This window comes from Eptesicus fuscus, chromosome 20 (genome assembly GCF_027574615.1).
Source record: "Eptesicus fuscus isolate TK198812 chromosome 20, DD_ASM_mEF_20220401, whole genome shotgun sequence".
Taxonomy (NCBI): Eukaryota; Metazoa; Chordata; class Mammalia; order Chiroptera; family Vespertilionidae; genus Eptesicus; species Eptesicus fuscus.
The window spans coordinates 20866486-20886498 of record NC_072492.1 but is presented as its reverse complement, the minus strand read 5'-3'; the positions used below and the strand labels follow the sequence as shown (position 1 = coordinate 20886498).

General features: G+C 38.5%; 1 protein-coding gene across 1 annotated transcript in view; it reads right to left on the bottom strand.

Moving 5' to 3' along the window:
- SUZ12 (SUZ12 polycomb repressive complex 2 subunit) overlaps positions 1-20013 on the bottom strand; it is a 44117-nt gene extending 24104 nt beyond the window's left edge. Inside the window, exons 1-5 of the mRNA XM_008147780.3 lie at positions 19520-20013; positions 16877-16923; positions 16726-16790; positions 9737-9805; positions 179-228 (exon numbers count right to left, since the gene is read on the bottom strand). Of these exons, the coding sequence (XP_008146002.1) occupies positions 179-228; positions 9737-9805; positions 16726-16790; positions 16877-16923; positions 19520-19799 (511 nt within the window). The 5' untranslated portion in view covers positions 19800-20013. The remainder of the gene's footprint in view (positions 1-178; positions 229-9736; positions 9806-16725; positions 16791-16876; positions 16924-19519) is intronic.

Sequence of the window (20013 nt, the reverse complement as noted above, 5' to 3'; positions counted from 1 at the left end):
ACATCCCATTATTCATCACATAAAGCAATAATGAAAAGCACTGAAGAGGTCAACTAACAAGTGTAACATTTATCAGACTCAACATCTTTTCCATTTTATAAATTTACACACATGAAGTAATTTTTTAGTTCACAATGGTGTTTTGTTGTTAGAATGCCAATATGTTTAAAGTACATACCATTTTTGTGGAAGAAACCAGTAAAGGTAAGCTGCAGATGAGCTGACAAGCTAAAGAGAACAAACAAAACATTTATCATATTAATGCTCTATAATAAAAATAGCCTAGACTTTAAATCATAACATTAAAATCAAAGCTACTTCAGGTAATTTATAAATATTTGATTTTCTTATTCTTAACTCGATTCAAGCCCATGACTCCATGTTTTCCATTAAGTATGACATCTGAAATATTGTCTACACATTAAAAAATAAACAAATATCACACACAAAAATGAAAACACCAAAGGATTAAGGCAGATAAAAACAGACCACCAAATGAGAGGCAAGATAATTTACTGTGCTTTAGTGTTATACCTATAAAATAGGAACAAGTTTCCCTTCCCACCCCACAATTTTTTTATTTTTTTCGATAAGGGTTGCTGAATCCATGCAAAGTGTCTGAATATTCCAAAGCTATGGGAATTCAACCTTCTAACAAATATAAAAAAACATCACTTTCTACTTCAATGGGGGGAGGGGTGTAATACACAATTACAAATGACTGTTTTCAACATGTCATTTCCACTACTAGTTTTAGAAGCAATAGAAAAGGAAAAAGAAACAAATTATAAAGATCCTATTTGTTTTGAAAATATCTACTCACAATGAAAAACGATTAAGATGGGATAGAATTACAGAGACATCAACAGGTTTTTGTAGTATCTTTAAACCACAAAATAAAACGATCTATTTGTTGGTCAGAAGCCATTCCTAACTTTCCAGAACAGTTTCTGTAGTGAGATAAGACACCAGAGAGGGAGGGAGCTATAGAGAATAGATATTGGGGAAAGGGAAGCAGTACTGATCTCTTACTCAAGAAATTGACTAGGGCAGTGGTCGGCAAACCGCGGCTCGAAAGCCACCAAGCCACATGCAGCTCTTTGGCCCCTTGAGTGTTCTAACGCCACTTCTTCAAAATAGACTTGCCCAGGCAAAAAACCGACTTCTGCGCATGGGCCACGAAGTTTCAATCGCACTGTACGTGCGGGCCCACACGTGGTATTTTGTGGAAGAGCCACACTTAAGGGGCCAGAGAGCCGCATGTGGCTCGCGAGCCTCGGTTTGCCGACCACTGGACTAAGGTAATTGCCCTAGCTGGTTTGGCTCAGTGGATAGAGCATCAACCTGTGGACTGAAGAGTCCCGGGTTCAATTCTGTTCAAGGACAAGTAACCTCAGTGTGTGGAAGGCAACCAATCACATCAATATTTCTCTATTTCTCCCCCTCCCTTCCACTCTCTCTAAAAATCCATGGAAAAATATCCTCAGGTGAGGATTAACGAAAAAGAAAAAGAGCCCTAGCCAGTCTGGCTCAAGGTACAGAGCGTCGGCCTACAAACTGAAGGGTCCCCGGTTCGATTCCTGCCAAGAGCACATGCCTGAGGGCCTGCTGGAGGCAGCCTATCAATGATTCTCTCTCATCATTGATATTTCTCTCTCCCCCTCTACCTTTCTCTCTAAAATCAATAAAAATATTTTTTGAAAAGGAGCTGGAGGGGGTTAATGGGGGGGAGAAAGGTGGACATATGTAATACTTTCAACAATAAAGATTTTAAATAAGAAATTTACTATGACCTAGCTGGTTTGGCTCAGTGGATAGAGCATCTGCCTGTGGACTGAAGGGTCCTACGTTTGATTCCGGTCAAGAGCACATGCCCAAGTTGCAGGCTCAGTCCCCAGTAGGGGATGTGCAGGAGACAGCCAATTAATGATTCTCTCTTATCGTTGATTTTCTCTCTCTCCCCCTCTCCTTTCCTCTCTGAAATCAATAAAAAAATATTTTTTAAAAAGTCTCCCTTTATTAAAAGAAAAAAATAAATTTACTAGTGTAATGAATGAAAGTACATAGTAATTAAAGGGCATAAGGATCCATAAAGGATATGGTTTTTTTTTTTTTTGGGGGGGGGGGTTTAAAAAAGATGGTGATAATCTAGGCATTCTTATAAGCAGGGGGAAAGAGTTATACAGGGTGTCCCCAAAAAATATATACACGCTTTGAATAATTATAAAGGAAGTGTTCATGAATATACATTTCATTTTCAAAATACAGTAGAGTCTACAGACATTGTGTATTCATTTTTTTGGCACACCCTGTATAAAGACACTGAAGTGAGATAATATTAAGGAGCATGTAATAATTGGAAATTATAGAATTTCCACGTATTGGAATATACATTAGTCACAACCAGCCTATCCTAGTCTTTGTTGCTTCATTTAAAAAACCTACATGCTAAAGCCAGGTTAATTTTGTTAAAAACACCATGTAATATTCCTTTCTCCAAATTTTCTAATGAGTCCTTAGCTGCCAAATCTTTTGTCTTACTGTTGTCTATAATATGGCTCCCATTTGTTTTATAGCCACTAAAGCCTTATATAGGAAAATAGGTTACAATGATAACATGAAGTAGGAAAATAGATTAGACTGATTAATTAGAGACAGAAAATTCAAGTTTGAATTCTGGCTTTAGTTATTCGCTGTGATCCGATATCTGTAAAATGAGAAAATGACCTCTCAGGACTGAGTCTTGCATAAAACCAATCCCCAACCATCCCAGAGCTTTATAATCAGAGAGCTTAAATTTCCTTTATAAGCACTTCTATTTACCATTTTTTATCACTATTTTTTTCACACAGGTTCTCTTTCAACAATCATTTTATTTTATCGGCACCCCTAGAACCTAGCAGTGTCTTCATAAGTACTTCTATCAAGAGAGGCACTTGATAAATACTTTTTATAAGGATAATGATATCCTCTCAAGAGTAGCAAGATTTTTAAGGTCAGTGTAATTGCCATTACACTGTAGTACTTATAGTGTTATTTGCATTGTTTTTATAGGAAATGTGATTTTAACTTCCAATTTTAAAATGCCAGAAACATCTTGACCTACTCCAGAAAATATTTTAAATCAGTGTCACTCAAAATGTAGTCTGCAAACTGAGGTCTCATTGGGAAAACTTACCACTCCACAACAAGGCAAGAAATTAAGAACAAGACTTTAAAAACTTTAATAGAAATTTAATATTGCCATAATATACAAGCATGTGATTAGTGTATTTACAAAAGTATCCATCTACAAAAGATGAGAAAATAAATCTGATAGTGGCAAGTATAAGGTTTCATTTCTAGGGCCAAAATTTTACTACCTCATAACAGGACAAGTTTCATGATAAACTATTTGGCACCTACTTTGTTAGATGTTAGTTACCTAACTTTTCTTATACATTTAATGCTATCTATAATAATAAAAATGTAGTATGCTAATTAAACCAGACGTCCTTCCGGACGACCTTCTAAACAAAGACGGGGCTTCGAGGGAAGCCTGGGTCCCGGGTGCCAGAGGAAGCCAGTGCTGGCAGCCGGGGGAAAGAAGGCCTACTCTTGCACGAATTTCGTGCATCGGGCCTCTAGTAATGTATTAAGCTGAGAAACTGATGACTGCTCCAAGCCTATTATTTTGGAATCTGGTTTCCTTTGAAGTTCAGACACAAGAATGGGAGCCCTTTGTAGTGAGAGAAGATAAAGTTGAATGGAGAGAATCCATTAATATAAATCAATCACCTTCTAGAAATACTATGGACAAACATACTAGTAGGGGAATTATTGTCAACACCCATATTTTACAAAGGAACATTTTTTTTTAACAAAGGAATGTTTTTAAAATTTGTACTTAACCACTTAAATTTTAAGAATCAGATATGCTCGGCAGTGATTGATATGGCACCTTCAGAAATAGGTATGTAAAAAGAAATTTATGGCCCAGGTTCTGAAAAAGAAACAACTAAAACTCAAGTATGAAGAGATGATAATTTGAAAACAACTTCAAAATGTACACTCAAGGCAGCCAAATTATCAAAACAAAGAAGGAAATCATCAGATCTTATTAATGATGGAAAAGACATAGTCAACTCAAGGAGCAGCCTTAATCTCTAAAAGAGAAGGGTAGAGAAGTACCATTAATGTGATATATCTATTTAAAATAATTTATGGCTTTCTTAGGATGAAGACCAACATCCTTAAATAGCCTACAAGGATCTGCATTATCTGGCCAAGGCCATCTGCTTTAGCCTCATTTAATGCCACTCTCCCTGTCAGCTACTCTGGCCTCAAATGACATATGTATAATATTTCCTTTATCTAGAATCAGCTATCTGCTCATCCTCTTGCCCTACTTAGTCCTATATTATCTTTCAAATCTCAGTTCATTTTTTCAGAAAAGCCCTCCCTGACCATCACTATTTCCAAAGCCAATATCTTAAACAAGAGCTGGTTCTCTTGCTTTACACACTCATAGCTTCCCTATAGTTTTCTTTCCCGGCACTTATTTATATTTATTATATGATTATGTCTTTTTCCCCCTAAATGCCAATGATCTTCATAAAGGCTGGGTCTTCATCTTTTTTTGCTCACCATTATATCCCCTAGGACAGTGGTCGGCAAACTCATTAGTCAACAGAGCCAAATATCAACAGTACAACGATTGAAATTTCCCTTGAGAGCCAAATTTTTTAAACTTAAACTTCTTCTAATGCCACTTTTTCAAAATAGACTCGCCAGGCTGTGGTATTTTGTGGAAGAGCCACACTCAAGGGGCCAAAGAGCCGCATGTGGCTCGCAAGCTGCAGTTTGCCGACCACGGCCCTAGGAGATAGTATATATAGTGTTTGGGAAGTGGTACACTAAGTAAATGGGAATCCCAGAAAAAAATAGATCCGGGCCTTGTAATAGTACAAAAAGATGCTTACAAAAGGAAGATTTCTAATTCTAAAGCTTAGGCTGTAATAACAACTATAGAAAGTGATGAAAGACATTTACCTTATTAACCTACTAAAACCAGAGGTTGGAAAATATCCCTAGTAAAAGTTGTAGTTCAGATATCTTTTGAGGGGACTTCTCTAGCTACTAACAGTGGACCAGGAATGAAAGATAAATAAGGAGAAGAAAGAGAAGACATCCTGCTTCTCATCTCGCCCAAGGAAATACTTTTGGAAGCAACTCCAATTTGGAAATCTTTTCATGCTGACCTTTCAGCTAGTGGAGATGCACTTATAAGTCAGGAGTTATAGTAATTCCAAAATTGGTAGGATTAATAACACAGGAGACCACTGGGAATCCTGCTAGGATAGAAAACTACAGAAATACCAGAGATTTATTCCAATAAGCCATAGTGCTTGGTCAAAACCCAAAGTAAATAAAAAGCCCACAATAAACTTAAGTGCCAGAACAAGAGCTCGAGAAGACAGGATATAAGACATTCTAAAAAGAAAATAAAGATATTTTAAATATAGTCACACCAAAAAAAGCAAGAGGAAACATCAGTATAAACTTGGGAGACTGAGGCGAGACAACCATAAATTTCTAAGATTTGCTCATTGCCATGGAATTTTCAGAAGCCATTTTGCAAGAAAAGAAGCAATATTCATCAAGGGTAGGCTTTGAAACTGAGTTTTAAAGTTACAGATGACAATTCTGGTCTATTGTCATGAATTGACCAACACCTTAAAGAAGTAAAAACCATGAAATACCCATATTTTTCTTTTTTAATATTTTTTCCATTGATTTTAGAAAGTGAAAGGGTGGGGGAAAGGAAGAGAGGGGAAACATCAATGTGAGAGAGCCACATCAATTGTTGCTTCTTGCACACACCCCAACTGGGGCAGGGAACCTGCAACCAAGGTATGTGCCCTTGACCAGAATCAAACCCACAACACTTCGGTTCAAGGGTTGATGCTCTAACCACTGACCAACACTGGCCAGGGCAATGTTTTTCTTTTTTCTATCAGCCCATTCCTCTAATATAGGAGTGGGGAATGTCTGGCCCGCAGGCCATAAAGCCCACAAAAACAGTTGGTCTGGTCCTGCCAAGGCATTAGGAGTAAGTAAATTAAATGTTTGACCAAATATAGCAGGCTAATTTTTAAGCTGATTATTTTGTATGGCCCAAGAATGATGTTATAAATATCCAAATGGCCCTTGGCAGAAAAAAAGTTCCTCACCCCTGCCCTAGTAAATTTCTGCAATTATCTGTGACTAGTAAGACAACTATTTATCTAGAGTAGAAACTACATAAAAAATCCTGGAACACCAACTTCATTTTGCACGGATAATGCTGGGAATTTGGTTTGGTTTATAAGTCACTATAAGTCACTATAAATGTCATAAATAGGCCAGGCATTTGATTATTCTAACTTTTGGGCTGTAGTACTATATTATTTTTGTATATCTTGATATTTCTCTGGAACTTAGGAGCTTTTTGGATTATCCTGATATTCCCCTAGAACTCAGGAGCATGAAATACATTGGGTTTGGGAGTGGAGCTATTACAACTTTGGAAGTGCTGAAAGAACGTGAAGTTACAGTAGAAAACTCCCAGATTACAGCTGTTGAACAAATCCAGAATGCAATTAAACTGAACAAGATTTCTACATCTGAAATCGTACAGAATAAAAATATAGATGGAAGAGAATGTATATGATTTAAGATTTTAACTACTAGTAATTAATGTCATGGAACAAAAAAGATTTATTTTGTTCTCTTGTAAGAGAATTTGATCAACGATTTTACAAGCCAAGTTTTACAGTGCTGGCATCATATATTGGTGTCTAAGAAACATTTTACAATCCTGTGTGAGAAATTTAGTAAACAATAGGATTATACCTAATTTGAGATGAGAAATATATTGAAGTCATTTAACAATACTACAAGGTTTTGGAGGTAAACTTAAAATGAAAGAATATCCCAATTCTTTTTAGTGACTCCAGGAGCACCACTGAGACATTTTGGGGGCAGGGGTTGAAACAGCTAGCACAGTGGTCGGCAAACTCATTAGTCAACAGAGCCAAATATCAACAGTAAAACGACTGAAATTTCTTTTGAGAGCCAAATTTTTTAAACTTAAACTTCTTCTAACGCCACTTCTTCAAAATAGACTCGCCCAGGCTGTGGTATTTTGTGGAAGAGCCACACTCAAGGGGCCAAAGAGCCGCTTGTGGCTCGGGAGCCGCAGTTTGCCGACCACGGAGCTAGCACATTAACTCAATACTTCCCCTTGGCCTAAAGTGCTTTGCTGCGTATTAAGCATGGTCAGCTCCAACAGAGTTAGTTTGTAAAAAATAAAATATTGCCCGGCCGGTGTGGGTCAATGGTTGAGCATCAACCCATGAACCAAGAGGTCATGATTCAATTCCTGGTCAGGGCACATGTCTGGGATGCAGGCTCGATCCCCGGTGGTGGGTATGTAGGAGGCAGCCCCTTCCTCTCTCTGAAACCAATTTTAAAAAAAGAAAATCTTGGGGGTTGAAATATCCAACTCAATGGTCCCAGCTGGATCTTAAAGATTGAAAAAGTTGTTTTTCAAAATAACAAGCAGGAATTCTATGCAAATCTCTGATGTTGCTATGAGCTGGTTAACAATACCCATTACAGTACTTGTCTAATTACTGAACCCACTGGGTCAAAAAGAACAAAATTATTGTGATTATTCAAAGAGAATTAACCAGCATGTTCTATCTCCCTCACAAGACTCCCTACCTCCTCTAAGGCAAGCTCTGTAATATTTATCTAAGACAATGTCACAAAGAGATAGTAGTAGGGTTCAGCAGTGATGAAGGTAGAAGTTTGAAAGGGAAGAAGAAAAGGGTTAAATGTTCTTCTTGGTTCATTCTTCCTTCTCACATGAACCCTGAAAGACCTGAAGGGCAAACTATTAAGGTGTTCAGTAGAAAAGAATGAGGGAGGTCAGAACAGTTTACACTTTAAGTAAAAAAGGCCTTGAGGATCCCAAGAGCTTTGTCCAGGGCAAATGACCAGAAAAGAATCTGGAATAAAAACGCAAGCAAAGAGTAGAGTGTACATGCACCGGGAATATTCCTGCATTGAAAGGTGCTTCGTGGGCAGGAATAGATTAAGTAAAGATCAGTGATTTCAGCTTCTAGAACAGACCATCAAAGCTTATTTACAAGTCAAGATTGCCTAGATATGGAAATAGAAATTACACTTTGGTCTTACAAGATTGCAGGATATAAAACTAAAAATGTGATTTTATAATTCAAGTAACAAAATATTGTAATTCAAAAGCCAAACTTTAAATATAAGCATTTGCAAAAATGACATCTTACACCAGTCACCAAAATGAGAAACCGTACATGAAGCATCATTAAATCAGTGCATAGCCTATAGAAATTGGTAAGATATGATTTAAACTTCAAAAGAAAAAAGAGCCCTAGCCGATTTGGCCCAGAGGACAGAGCGTTGGCCTGTGGACTGAAGGGTCCCGGGTTCGATTCCAGTCAAGGGCACATGCCCAGGTTGCGGGCTTGATCCCCAATTGGGGGTGTGCAGGAGGCAGCCAATCAATGATTCTCTCTCATCATTGATGTTTCTATCTCTTTCCCTCTCCCTTCCTCTCTGAAATCAATAATATATCTAAAAGAAAAAGAAAAATCCACTGTGGCAATTTTTTCAACTCTATTTTTTTTAAAAACCTGTTATTTTTAGTTTTGCATTCTCCCTAAAATGAGTCAATGAATGAATACCACCTAAGTTCTTGTTTCTCTTTAAAATAGTATTTAACTTCCTTTAGTAAAAACAAAGAATAAATAGAATAATACCGCCTAGGAATGAAAACATACTGTCTATTAGGACAGCTATTAGGACATTTAGGGAATTAGTTCTGGGTGTCACATCTGAAAACATACAATAAGTAGATTCTGCCCAAATTGTCAAATTTATTAAACTACCAGTGATAAACATATTCAAATACAAAATGAAGTTAGGAATATTTTGCCTGAATGATGTAAATAAGGGGAAAGAGCCGAAACCGGTTTGGCTCAGTGGATAGAGCGTCGGCTTGCGGACTGAAAGGTCCCGGGTTCGATTCCGGTCAAGGGCATGTACCTTGGTTGTGGGCACATCCCCGGTAGGGGGCGTGCAGGAGGCAGCTGATCGATGTTTCTCTCTCATGGATGTTTCTAACTCTCTATCTCTCTCCCTTCCTCTCTGTAAAAAATCAATAAAATATATTTTAAAAATACATATATAAATAAATAAATAAGGGGAAAGACAAAATGAAAAAAAAAGAGCCTCTCTCAGATTTGAAGATGATACTTAGAAGAAATATGCTGTTGTGAGGCACCTGGCACAGCACCTAACATATAGTGAAGTACACCGTAAATATGAGTCTCTATCCCTCCTTATATGAATTATAACATTAACACCAACTGCAGAAGTTACAGAAATTTGGATTCAAAATCTAAGAAACTGGAAATAGAGATAATTGATAATGAACACAGCTGCCTTAGAAAACACTGAGTTCTCAGCACTGGAGGTATTCAAGATGAGGCTTAAGGATTCTCTGCCAGGGATGGTATAAAGGAAGTAATTCCTGATTTGTGTAAGAGTTTGGACCAAGTGACCTCAAGGTTCCTTCTAACTCCTAATAATACTGAGGTAATCACTAGGGAAAAGATCACTATCATTTTCCTCTTTCCTCAAGTATGTCACTTAATGTAGGTTATCTTACCTATGAGATTCTTGCTCTCCTTTCATTTTCTCTACTTTTGATAACATATCATCAACTTTAAATGTTTTCCTGGAAGAAACAGATAAACAAAATAATCACTTCTCAACTGGGAAAAACAAACAGATTACACTTTATTGTCACTATAATAGGCAAGTTGGAAATCTGATTTTTTATTATTTTTAATAAGGTAAATTATGGTTAGCCATAACAATGCATACTACTGAGACCGTTTATGTTATAACATAGCAGACAAGCCTTCAAGTCCCATTTCAAATGCTAATTTTTCCATGAAACCTTTTGTAATTATTCCCAAATCTTAATTGGGGTTATTTCTCCTTACCTATGGCACATAGGTTTATAATTATTTTAACACTTAAGTTTCCTAAATGTGAAATTTGTATAAATATTTTATTTCTCCTGCTATATTATAAGCTCCTGGTGGACAGAGATTGCTTTTTTTCAAGCAAAGTCATATAATGTTTGGCATAGTGCCTTATACATGGTAGATATTCAAGCATCTGTTGGACTGAGCCAAACAAATGCAAATTATGTATACTTTGAAAACATTCATCCTTTTATTAAGTAACCTGACAAATATGTGCTAGCACTATCACATAAAAATGAATATTCTATAAAAAATATATAAAGTTAACATCCTCAAAGATTATTAGCAATGACTAACATTACAGAATATCATATTAAAGAGATGGTTGTCATCATCATGAAAAATTTTTAAAGTTTAAGGGACATACCCATCAAATCATAAAAATATTACTAGCTTTTAACTAGACAAGTTTAAGAGAGTAATTTTTCCACAAACTAGGAACTTAAATTAAGAATTTAAGAATGCAATTTAAGAATGGATTCTAAAACAATCCTCATCTTAAGCTGGTTTTCTATAAATGTTCTAGAAATAGAGGCTAAAAGTCTAGATCCATATATAACGTTAATTGGAACAAATATTTATCATCATACTCATACACTCTCTTCAAATTTAGGACTTGAAAAGTTTAATGTATTCTGCATTAATTACTTTGCAAAGCTTGAATTCAGATACTAGAAACTACTAATACCCTCATTCCTCAAAATCAGCTATTATACACAACTGCTATAATAAAAATTATCAGTAGAGAAATGTTAATGTAAATGTGTTGCAATAAAATACTGATAGGAAGAACAGAATTGATAGAATGTATAGTTCAGGTGAATAGCCTCCATTAACAAAAGACCTTTTATTTATTTTTTTTTTAAAAAAAGCTTCTCTCTTTACCTTTAGAGTTACTGAAAACTTCATTAATAAAGTTTCATCCAATAGAGTATAGTAAGAAGTACTTTATGAAGGAGGGCAATACATTTTCAATCTCCACAGATAACAGAGAAGAAAGAAGAAAAACGTAAGATTCCTCTAGGCTAGTCACAAAGACTTTTCAGTATAAATACTGAAATGTAAATAATAATAATAATAAATAATAATAATAATAATAAACAAATACTGAGCCCTAGCTGGTTTGGCTCAGTGGATAGGGCATCATCAACCTGCTGTCTAAAGGGTCCCGGCTTCGATTCCGGCCAAGGGCACATGCCTGGGTTACGAGCTCGATCCCCAGTAGGGGGCGATCAACAATTCCCTCTCATCATTTATGTTTCTATCTCTCTCCCTCTCCCTTCCTCTCTGAAATCAATAAAATTATATATATAAAAATAAACAAATAAATAATGAAACAAACAAATACTGAAATGTACTATTGAGGAGGGTTGCAAAACTACTAAAAGTTTTTTTAATAATAGTGTTAATGTAATGATTAAGATGAAATTCTGTCTGTTGGAAAAAAAAAGACTAAATCACAAGGTTCATCTCTTCCAAAATTATGGCGTTCTGCAAAGGAGAACTGATTATTAACAACCATTTGAAACAGGTAAGATCATAAAGACAACCCATTCCTCCTTGAGGGAAAGAAAACCACATAAGCAACTAGATAAAAGCAGCCCCAACACCCAGGCAACAAGTATTTCTGTTCTTTAGAAAGGTACCACTACTTAGGTCAGATATAAAAGGGGAAATAGTTATCAAAAAGTCATCCAAGGAAAGTATTTTTAAATTCAAGAAATTTTAGGAAATCTTCTTGGGAGGATTAAAAAACAGCTAACATAAAACTGTAAAAGGATTCAATAAAAGATGTCCTTCTCCTCACCAGTATTCCACGTTGTCAGTGTAGTGTTAGCCTATAGAGTTTGAATGTATCTATGAAGTGAAAAGTACAAGGCTAGTTCCAAAAGCATTTTGAGCAAAGGGGTAATACTAAAAGCAATTTAATAAAAGGAGTTCCAAAAAAACCCAGTTTAAACTAAGACCACAATTACTGAGCTAAATAAATACCATCCTCACATCAACTACTTTGGACAGGACAGCATTCATTTAAAGATATAAGTTGTAGTGTAATTTGTTAAAAATCAGTCTTAATGCTCTGGCCAGTTTGGCTCAGCGGTTAATGAGCATCCAACCAAGGACCAATGGGTTGCAAGTTCGATTCCTGGTCAAAGGCATGTACCTCAGTTGCAGGCTGAATCTGCCCAGGTTGGGGTGTGAAAGAGATGCAACCAATCAATGTATCTCTCGCACATTGATGTTTTTCTCTCTTCTTTCCTTCCTCCCCCCTACTCTCTCTTGGAAAAAAAAAAAAATGGAGAAAATATCCTGGGGTGATTAAAAAAATAAAAATTTGAAAAAATGAGTCTTAATATCTTAGATAGGCCAGGGATATAACAAAAGAATTAAGTGATTCCCAATGCATTTTTTTGGTATGGAAATAACTAAGTGGAATGTATGTTTCTTGGCTGGCAAACTGCTTCAAAACTTCCCCAAAAGGTAATGTTTTACCTATAGGGCAATAAATTAAGGGCAAGTTTAAAAAATTGCCTCCACCCATTAGCAGATAACAGGAACATATCCCACGAGACAATCAAATAGTCTAACAAACATGACAAGAAAATTATGAAGTTAGGTTTTAAATAAATATATTTTTATGCATTTATGGATTAATTCTAATTTATTTTGAAAATACTTAATCATTTTTAAATATAAATTAGGCAACATCCTAGATGATAATCCAGCCAACCTTCCATATTAAAAATACTACAGGAAAGCCTGGCCAATGTGGCTCAGAGGTTGAGTGTCGTTTGATTTCCTAATCAGGGTACATGCCGGGGTTGGGGGCTCAATCCCCAGTGGGGGATATGCAGGAGGCAGCTGATCAATGATTCTCTCCCATCACTGATGTTTCTCTCTCTCCCCCTCTCCCTTCCTTTTATGAAATAAAAGTATATTTTTTAAAATACAGGGGAAAATTAACCACTATTTAATCAATCCAGTCTACTATCTGTTTTTACACAGCCGACAATCTGAGAGGTTTTTACAGATAAACATTTGCAATTGATTTGATGAGAGAACACTAATTCTAAACCCCAATTATGCTGTTATCTCTCCCCACCCCACAAAAATAAGAGTCCCATACTGCCCACCAGTAGGCCGATATTTCAAAACACTATACTCAACCCAAGGTATTTTGAATTTCATCAATTAAAAAATCTGTACACATTTGTTTTCTTTTTGTGTAAGTACTGCATCCTACTGAATATCCTCAATTCTGTATCAGAGACCACAAAGCCTAAAGTATTTATTGTCTGGGTCCTTTACAGAAAAAGTTTGTTGAACTCAGGCATAGAAATAATGAAGTTGACAGGTAAAGAGCAGACAGATTTAATTCTGTTGCCTAATCCACCACCCTCTTCCTAAGTATTTAAGTAAGTTTCACCTATTAAATGCAATGCTCTCTCTATATATATTCAGAAACATTACCAGAAGACAAATAGTTTTAACATTTCAATCCTTCAAATTCACCTAGGTCAGTGGTCGGCAAACTCATTAGTCAACAGAGCCAAATATCAACAGTAAAACGACTGAAATTTCTTTTGAGAGCCAAATTTTTTAAACTTAAACTTCTTCTAACGCCACTTCTTCACATAGACTCGCCCAGGTTGTGGTATTTTGTGGAAGAGCCACACTCAAGGGGTCAAAGAGTCACATGTGGCTCGAGAGCCGCAGTTTGCCGACCACGGACCTAGGTATATATACAAAGCTAAAGTATGTCTTGCCCTAACTGGTTTGGCTCAGTGGATAGAGCATCAGCCTGCAGACTAAAGGGTCCCAGGTTCAATCCCGGTCAAGGGCATATACCTTGGTTGTGGGCATATCCCCAGTGGGGGGTGTGCAGGAGGCAGCTGATCGATGTTTCTCTCTCATTGATGTTTCTAACTCTCTATCCCTCTCCCTTCCTCTCTGTGAAAAATCAATAAAATATGTTTACCGGGTGAGCCCGAGAGGCCCTGGGTCTGGGAGAGGCCAAGCGTCCCTGGGTCCGGGTGAGACCATGTGTCCCTGGATCCGGATGAGGCCTCGTGCACCTAGGCCCGGGTGAGCCCAAGTGGCCCTGGGTCTGGGAGTTGCCAAACGTTCCTGGGTCTGGGTGTGACCATGTGTCCCTGGATCCGAGTGAGGCCTCGTGAACCTAGGCCTGGGTGAGGCCACGTGCCCCTGGGTCTGGGAGAGGCCAAGCGTCCCTGGGTCCGGGTGAGACCATGCGTCCCTGGATCCGGATGAGGCCTCGTGCACCTAGGCCCGGGTGAGCCCAAGTGGCCCTGGGTCTGGGAGAGGCCAAGCGTCCCTGGGTCCGGGAGAGACCATGTGTCCCTGGATCCAGGTGAGGCCTTGTGCAACTAAGCCCGGGTGAGGCCACGTGCCCCTGGGTCTGGGAGAGGCCAAGTGTCCTTGGGTACGGGTGAAGCCAGATCCTGGGTCCGGGTGAGGCCGTGCGCCCCTGGATCCATCCGGGTGAGGCTGGGTCCCAGGCCCGGGTGAGACCACGCGCCCCTTGGATATGGGTGAGGCCACGTGCCCCTTAGTCCAGGTGACGCCGTGCCCCTGGGATCGGCCGAGACCAAACCAGAGGGAGTCAGACCTCCATTACCACCATTTGTCCACCATCCAGAGCTGAGGGGTCAGTGCTGACATGTACACATAAGGAACTACTGGACATCGAAATTGGGTCTCAAAAGAACTGTTGGTCCAGGGGGAAGCTCGCTACAGATTGATTCATTTGCCTGTCAGCATAAATATTATTGCTCGTCTCACATTCAGTTCTTATTAGTATATATCTAGTGACATTTGATCTCGTTCATCTAGAGGAAATGATGAACAACATAGACTGAGGAACAAGAACAGAACCAGAAGCAAGGAGGCATCGATCGGACTATCGGGCCTCAGAGGGAGGATACGGGAGGGTAGGGGGAGGGTGGGGGGAGGGGGAGAGTTCAACCAAAGGACCTGTATGCATGCATATAAGCCTATCCAACGGTTAAGTTCAACAGGGGAGTGGGGCATGCGTGGGGAGAGGGGTGGGATGGGAATGGGGGGATGAGGACAAATATGTGACACCTTAATCAATAAAGAAATTAAAAAAAAAAAAATATGTTTAAAAAAATAAAAAAAATAAAGTATGTCTTGCTATAAGGACTTAGGTTATAGATGGAAAATATAATGGCTGGCCTGATCAGCATGGCTCAGTGGTTAATCGTCAACCTATGAACCAGGAGGTCATGGTTCGATTCCCAGTCAGGCCATATGCCCCGGTTGTGGGGTGTGCAGGAGGCAGCTGATCAGTGATTCTTTCTCATCATTGATGTTTCTTTCTCTTTCTCCCTCTCCCTTCCTCTCTGAAATCAATAAAAATATATTTAAAAAACAAAACAAAACAAAACACACCATGATGCTTACTTAATAACCAGTAGAAGTCTCCAAAGGAAACCTAAAAGGAGTTTACTTTAAAAGTCTATTGAGATAGCTTAATTGTTTTACCAAGTCAAGATGACAACACCAAATGCTTAGTAAAAACGTTATTTCACTTGATATGCTCAATAAATAACCCTGCATGTAGGACAAGAAACTAGCATTCAATTACATATGGTTAATATTAAATATTACAGCCTGGCCGGTGTGGCTCAGTGGTTGAACATTGACCTATGAACCAGGAGATTGCAGTTCGATTCCTGGTCGGAGCACATACCCAGGTTGTGGGCTAGATCCCCAGTGTGGGGCCTGCAGGAGGCAGCTGACGAATGATTCTCTCTCATCACTGATGTTGGTATCCCTCTCTCCCTCTCCCTTCCTCTCTGAAATCAATAAAAAAAAAAATCTTTAAAAAAAGTTAATATTACAAAGCAAATATAAGCTCTGATACTTCTAGACTCCACTTTAAGACTAAATGATTAAGATTTATTTTTTTTAAGGACACTCATCCCATTGACATCAAAAGTATTTCCTGGCCCTGGCTGGGTAGCTCAACTGATTAGAGAGCATCGTCCCAATAATGTCAAGATTGCAGGTTCGATCCCCAGTCAGGGCACATACAAAAATCAATCAATGAATGAATAACTAAGAGGATGTTTCTTAATCTCTCTCTCCCTTTTTCTCTCTAATCAATGAATATTAAAAAGTATTTCCACTTTAGTAAGACCACCACCAAAGATATAAAATGACACTTTTTAAACTTATCAATATAGAAGCAAATTCTTTAATGCTAGAACATATAAGAAATATTAAAAAATTATCTGTTAAGTTTAGGTATCAAAGATAGCTACCCTGAGCCCTCTGGTTAATATTTAAATTCTCAACTTTTATCAAACTTGAAAATAATTAGAAGCAAAGAGTGAAAATATAAGTCAGTAAAATCATTTCATTCACTTCACTACTAAATCATTTCTATTAGGAAAAAAATAGTAATAAACTGGAATTTACAAAAATGATCACTTTGCAAACAATTCAACCTGGCACTCCTTTACCTAAGTTTCATATTTAATCTTTAATTAGAAATAGTACTTTAAAACAAAACTTTAACATGGTTTGGTTAACTTGAAATAAGACTCATAAAATGTACCTTTTGATGTTTGTTCGGGAGTTTCGATGAGACATGTAAGTAAGAGTTCTGTGCAAAAATATTGGCTATAAAAAAAGTTTTAAAAATATTAAAATTAAATAGGTGAAATTCTAAGAAAAAATAATATTGATGAATTTTATTGATAACTTACCGCTATAAGATTTCGAGTTCGAAGAAATCTATAGATCTGCGTTGGTTCTGGGTAACAAAAAACAAAACCCAAACATTATCTAAATTTACTTATTACTCAAGTTGTTAAGAAAATACCAATCCAGTTCATGTAATCAGTATAAACTAGTCACCTGTTATGAAAGTCATATACTAAATATTTACATCAAGAATACTATATTAGTATGCACCGTAGCTCAAAAGACAGTGGATCTATGGTATACATTCACAAAATTCATCTACATTTATTTGAAATTTAAGATGCTCCACAGTCTTGTTCTTAAGCCTTGCATTTCTAATGTAGGTACTTATTTTTTAAAATTTATTGATTTCAGAGAGGAAGGGAGAGGGAAAGATAGAAATGTCAATGATGAGAGAGAATCATTGATCTGCTGCCTCCTGCATGTCCCCCACTGAGGATAGAACCCATAACCCAGGCATATGCGTTGCCCAGGAATCAAACAGTGACCTCCTGGTTCATAGGTGGACGTTCAACCACTGAGCCATGGCAGCCAGGCTAAGGTAAGTACTTTTGAAACTAATCTGTATGCAGAATTGAAAAGTAGTTACATTAATTTAATTAAGCTAATTAAACTATAAACTATCTTCCACCCAAAAGTAGCTGAAATAAGATAGTTGGATTTAGCAAAAGAACCACTTATTGATGCCAAATAAAAATGAAGTTTCCACTTTTTGATCAGTCTTTTAAAAAATTTATAGTAGTCAGCCAAAACATAATAAAACTGTTTCCTATATGTCCTAATAAGATATGATGAAAGTCAATAACATTAAAAGAAATCTGAAAAGCAAATGGTAAATTTTTCAATGAATATTTTTTATAGTTCATTTTTATCTATTTTGCTCAATGTAAATATTATCTCAACATATAAATACTACCTCAACACATATTTTTAAAGTAATTGACAGATTCCCAAAAGCTTTTTAATGCTGAGTTTAATTAAAATTTAATTTGTTATAAGGACTTAGGTTATAGATAGAAAATATTTTATATACAATACCATTATGTCAGTTACATTATTGATCTATTAGTATTGTTCCTTTAAATAAAGCAGTATCAAAATGGACTAAATGACTATATTATTAAATACATCAAAGCATTTAAACTTATCTGAAACTAAGGTCAATATTAGAAAAGAATCAAGTTGTTTTGTGGCTAAATCTATTTCTTAATGACAGTTCACTTCTCCATGGTAGACACAACAGAAAACAAAATAGCTAACCCTTTCTTGGAGAATTATCTTCTCAACATTTAGAAATAATTGTTCAAATATCCACTGAATCGTTAGTTTGGTTTTGTTCTAAATAAACTAAAAGATTATATTTTAGAAGGGGTACAAATGGGTGTGTTTATTGTCATTACTGAGATTCAGTTCTCCACCGTATTTCCAATTTAAATCCTCGCCAGCTTTTGAAATTAATCAAAAATAAAAATAATGTGACTCTCCCTTAAGGTTCAATATAGGTCTCAATAAAAGCTGATATTCCTTGTATTAAATTCCAATTAGAATTTCATGAAGCACTAACGAGAGAATGAAAGAGAGGTATTACACAATGTACTATGTCTTTCCAAGTACAGCTGATACCATGCCCTGAACATATGCCACGGAAAAATTGTAAATAAAGACCTTCAGCGGTAGCGCGGGGTTTATTCAAGTTTTGTAAGACAGTGCTAGAGATCATCCAAAATTATAGCACTCACACAAAAGCAAAATGGAAACCAATCTCAGGACAGCTGTAAATATTTATAGTTGTGTGTTTCTTTTTAATAAATTCTATTGTTTGTCCCCCTTCCCAAATTAGGTCGTAGTTTTGCCCTCGAAACAGACCCTAAAGCAGAAACTGACATAAGAAAATGTTCCGGCATTAAGACAAGTACAACGGGCAGACTTCCGAGATCGTCTCCAGGTAAGCGGAATGCTTCAACCCTCCCGGTCTCAGTTTGTGTATCCATGAAATGGGCGGACAGATGTGGAAGGCTTCAAGCATCAAAAGGTGCCATGTTAATATGCACACCAAGTTGGTGCGTCGGTATTTCTTTTTTTTTCTTTCTTTTTCTTTTTTTTCTAGGTGGTGGCGGTCGGTTGGGATGGGATGGGATGGTGGTGGTGGTGGGGGGGGGGTGCGTCGGCATTTCAGACTAAGGGCAATTCTGTCGATTTCACAGACTTAATTTGCTCCCCAAAACCTCCCACCGAAAGAAACCCTTGTACTTCTAGAGTACGAAAGGCACGGGAAGATCAAGAACTAGTCTTGGGATCTGACTGCAGATCGAGACCGTCCAGACCTGCAGCCCAACGGTAACCTCAGCCGAAAGAAGCCAGCTCCTAACGCGAGGCCCCACTGCCGACCCTCCTTGTGTAAATCTTCGGGGAGTCCAGACCCTCACCTGGACTTCCCATTCCACTTTCCCCAAAGACCCTACACTTGGAGCCGTAAGCCCTGAGGGGAGGTGGGGGGGGGGGGGACAGCTCCCTCCACCATTCCTCCCTCCACTCCCAAATCAAGTCGACTCCCGGCGAGGAAGGGGGGCCCAGCCCGAGTGTCCCGACCCCCCGAATGCCGGAAGAGTGGGTATTTCTGCCCTCAAAGGCTCAAACGCACTCACTCTCAAAGGCCTGGAGGAAAAGCTCGTGGTCAGCCTGGACGTGCTCCATTTTCGGCTTCTTCACCGGTAACACGGCAGCCCCCGCCGCTGCCGCCGCCGCCGCCGCGGAGGAGGAGGAGGCCGAGTAACTGCCGCCGCCTCCACAGCCCCCGCCGCTGGATTTGCCGCCCGAAGCCGTCGCCGCCGCCACCGCCGCCGAAGCCCCGAAGCCGCCTCCCCCGGACCCTGCGCTGGGCCCCGAGCCGCCCCCTCCCCCACCGCCGTGCTTCTGAGGCGCCATCGCGGTTCCTGCCTCCTCCCCCGCCAGCTACCCGCCGGGCGGCCCCGGAGAGTAAGCGCCGGCTATACCAACCGCTCGTCCCAGCAGGCTCCGGCGGACCGAGGGGGGAAGGAGGAGAGAGGGGAGGAGAGGGGAAGGGAAGGGAGGAGGAGAGGAGGGAAGGAGGGAGGAAAAAAAAAGTGTCTCCTCCTGAGAGCCCCGCTCCGTTCCCGAA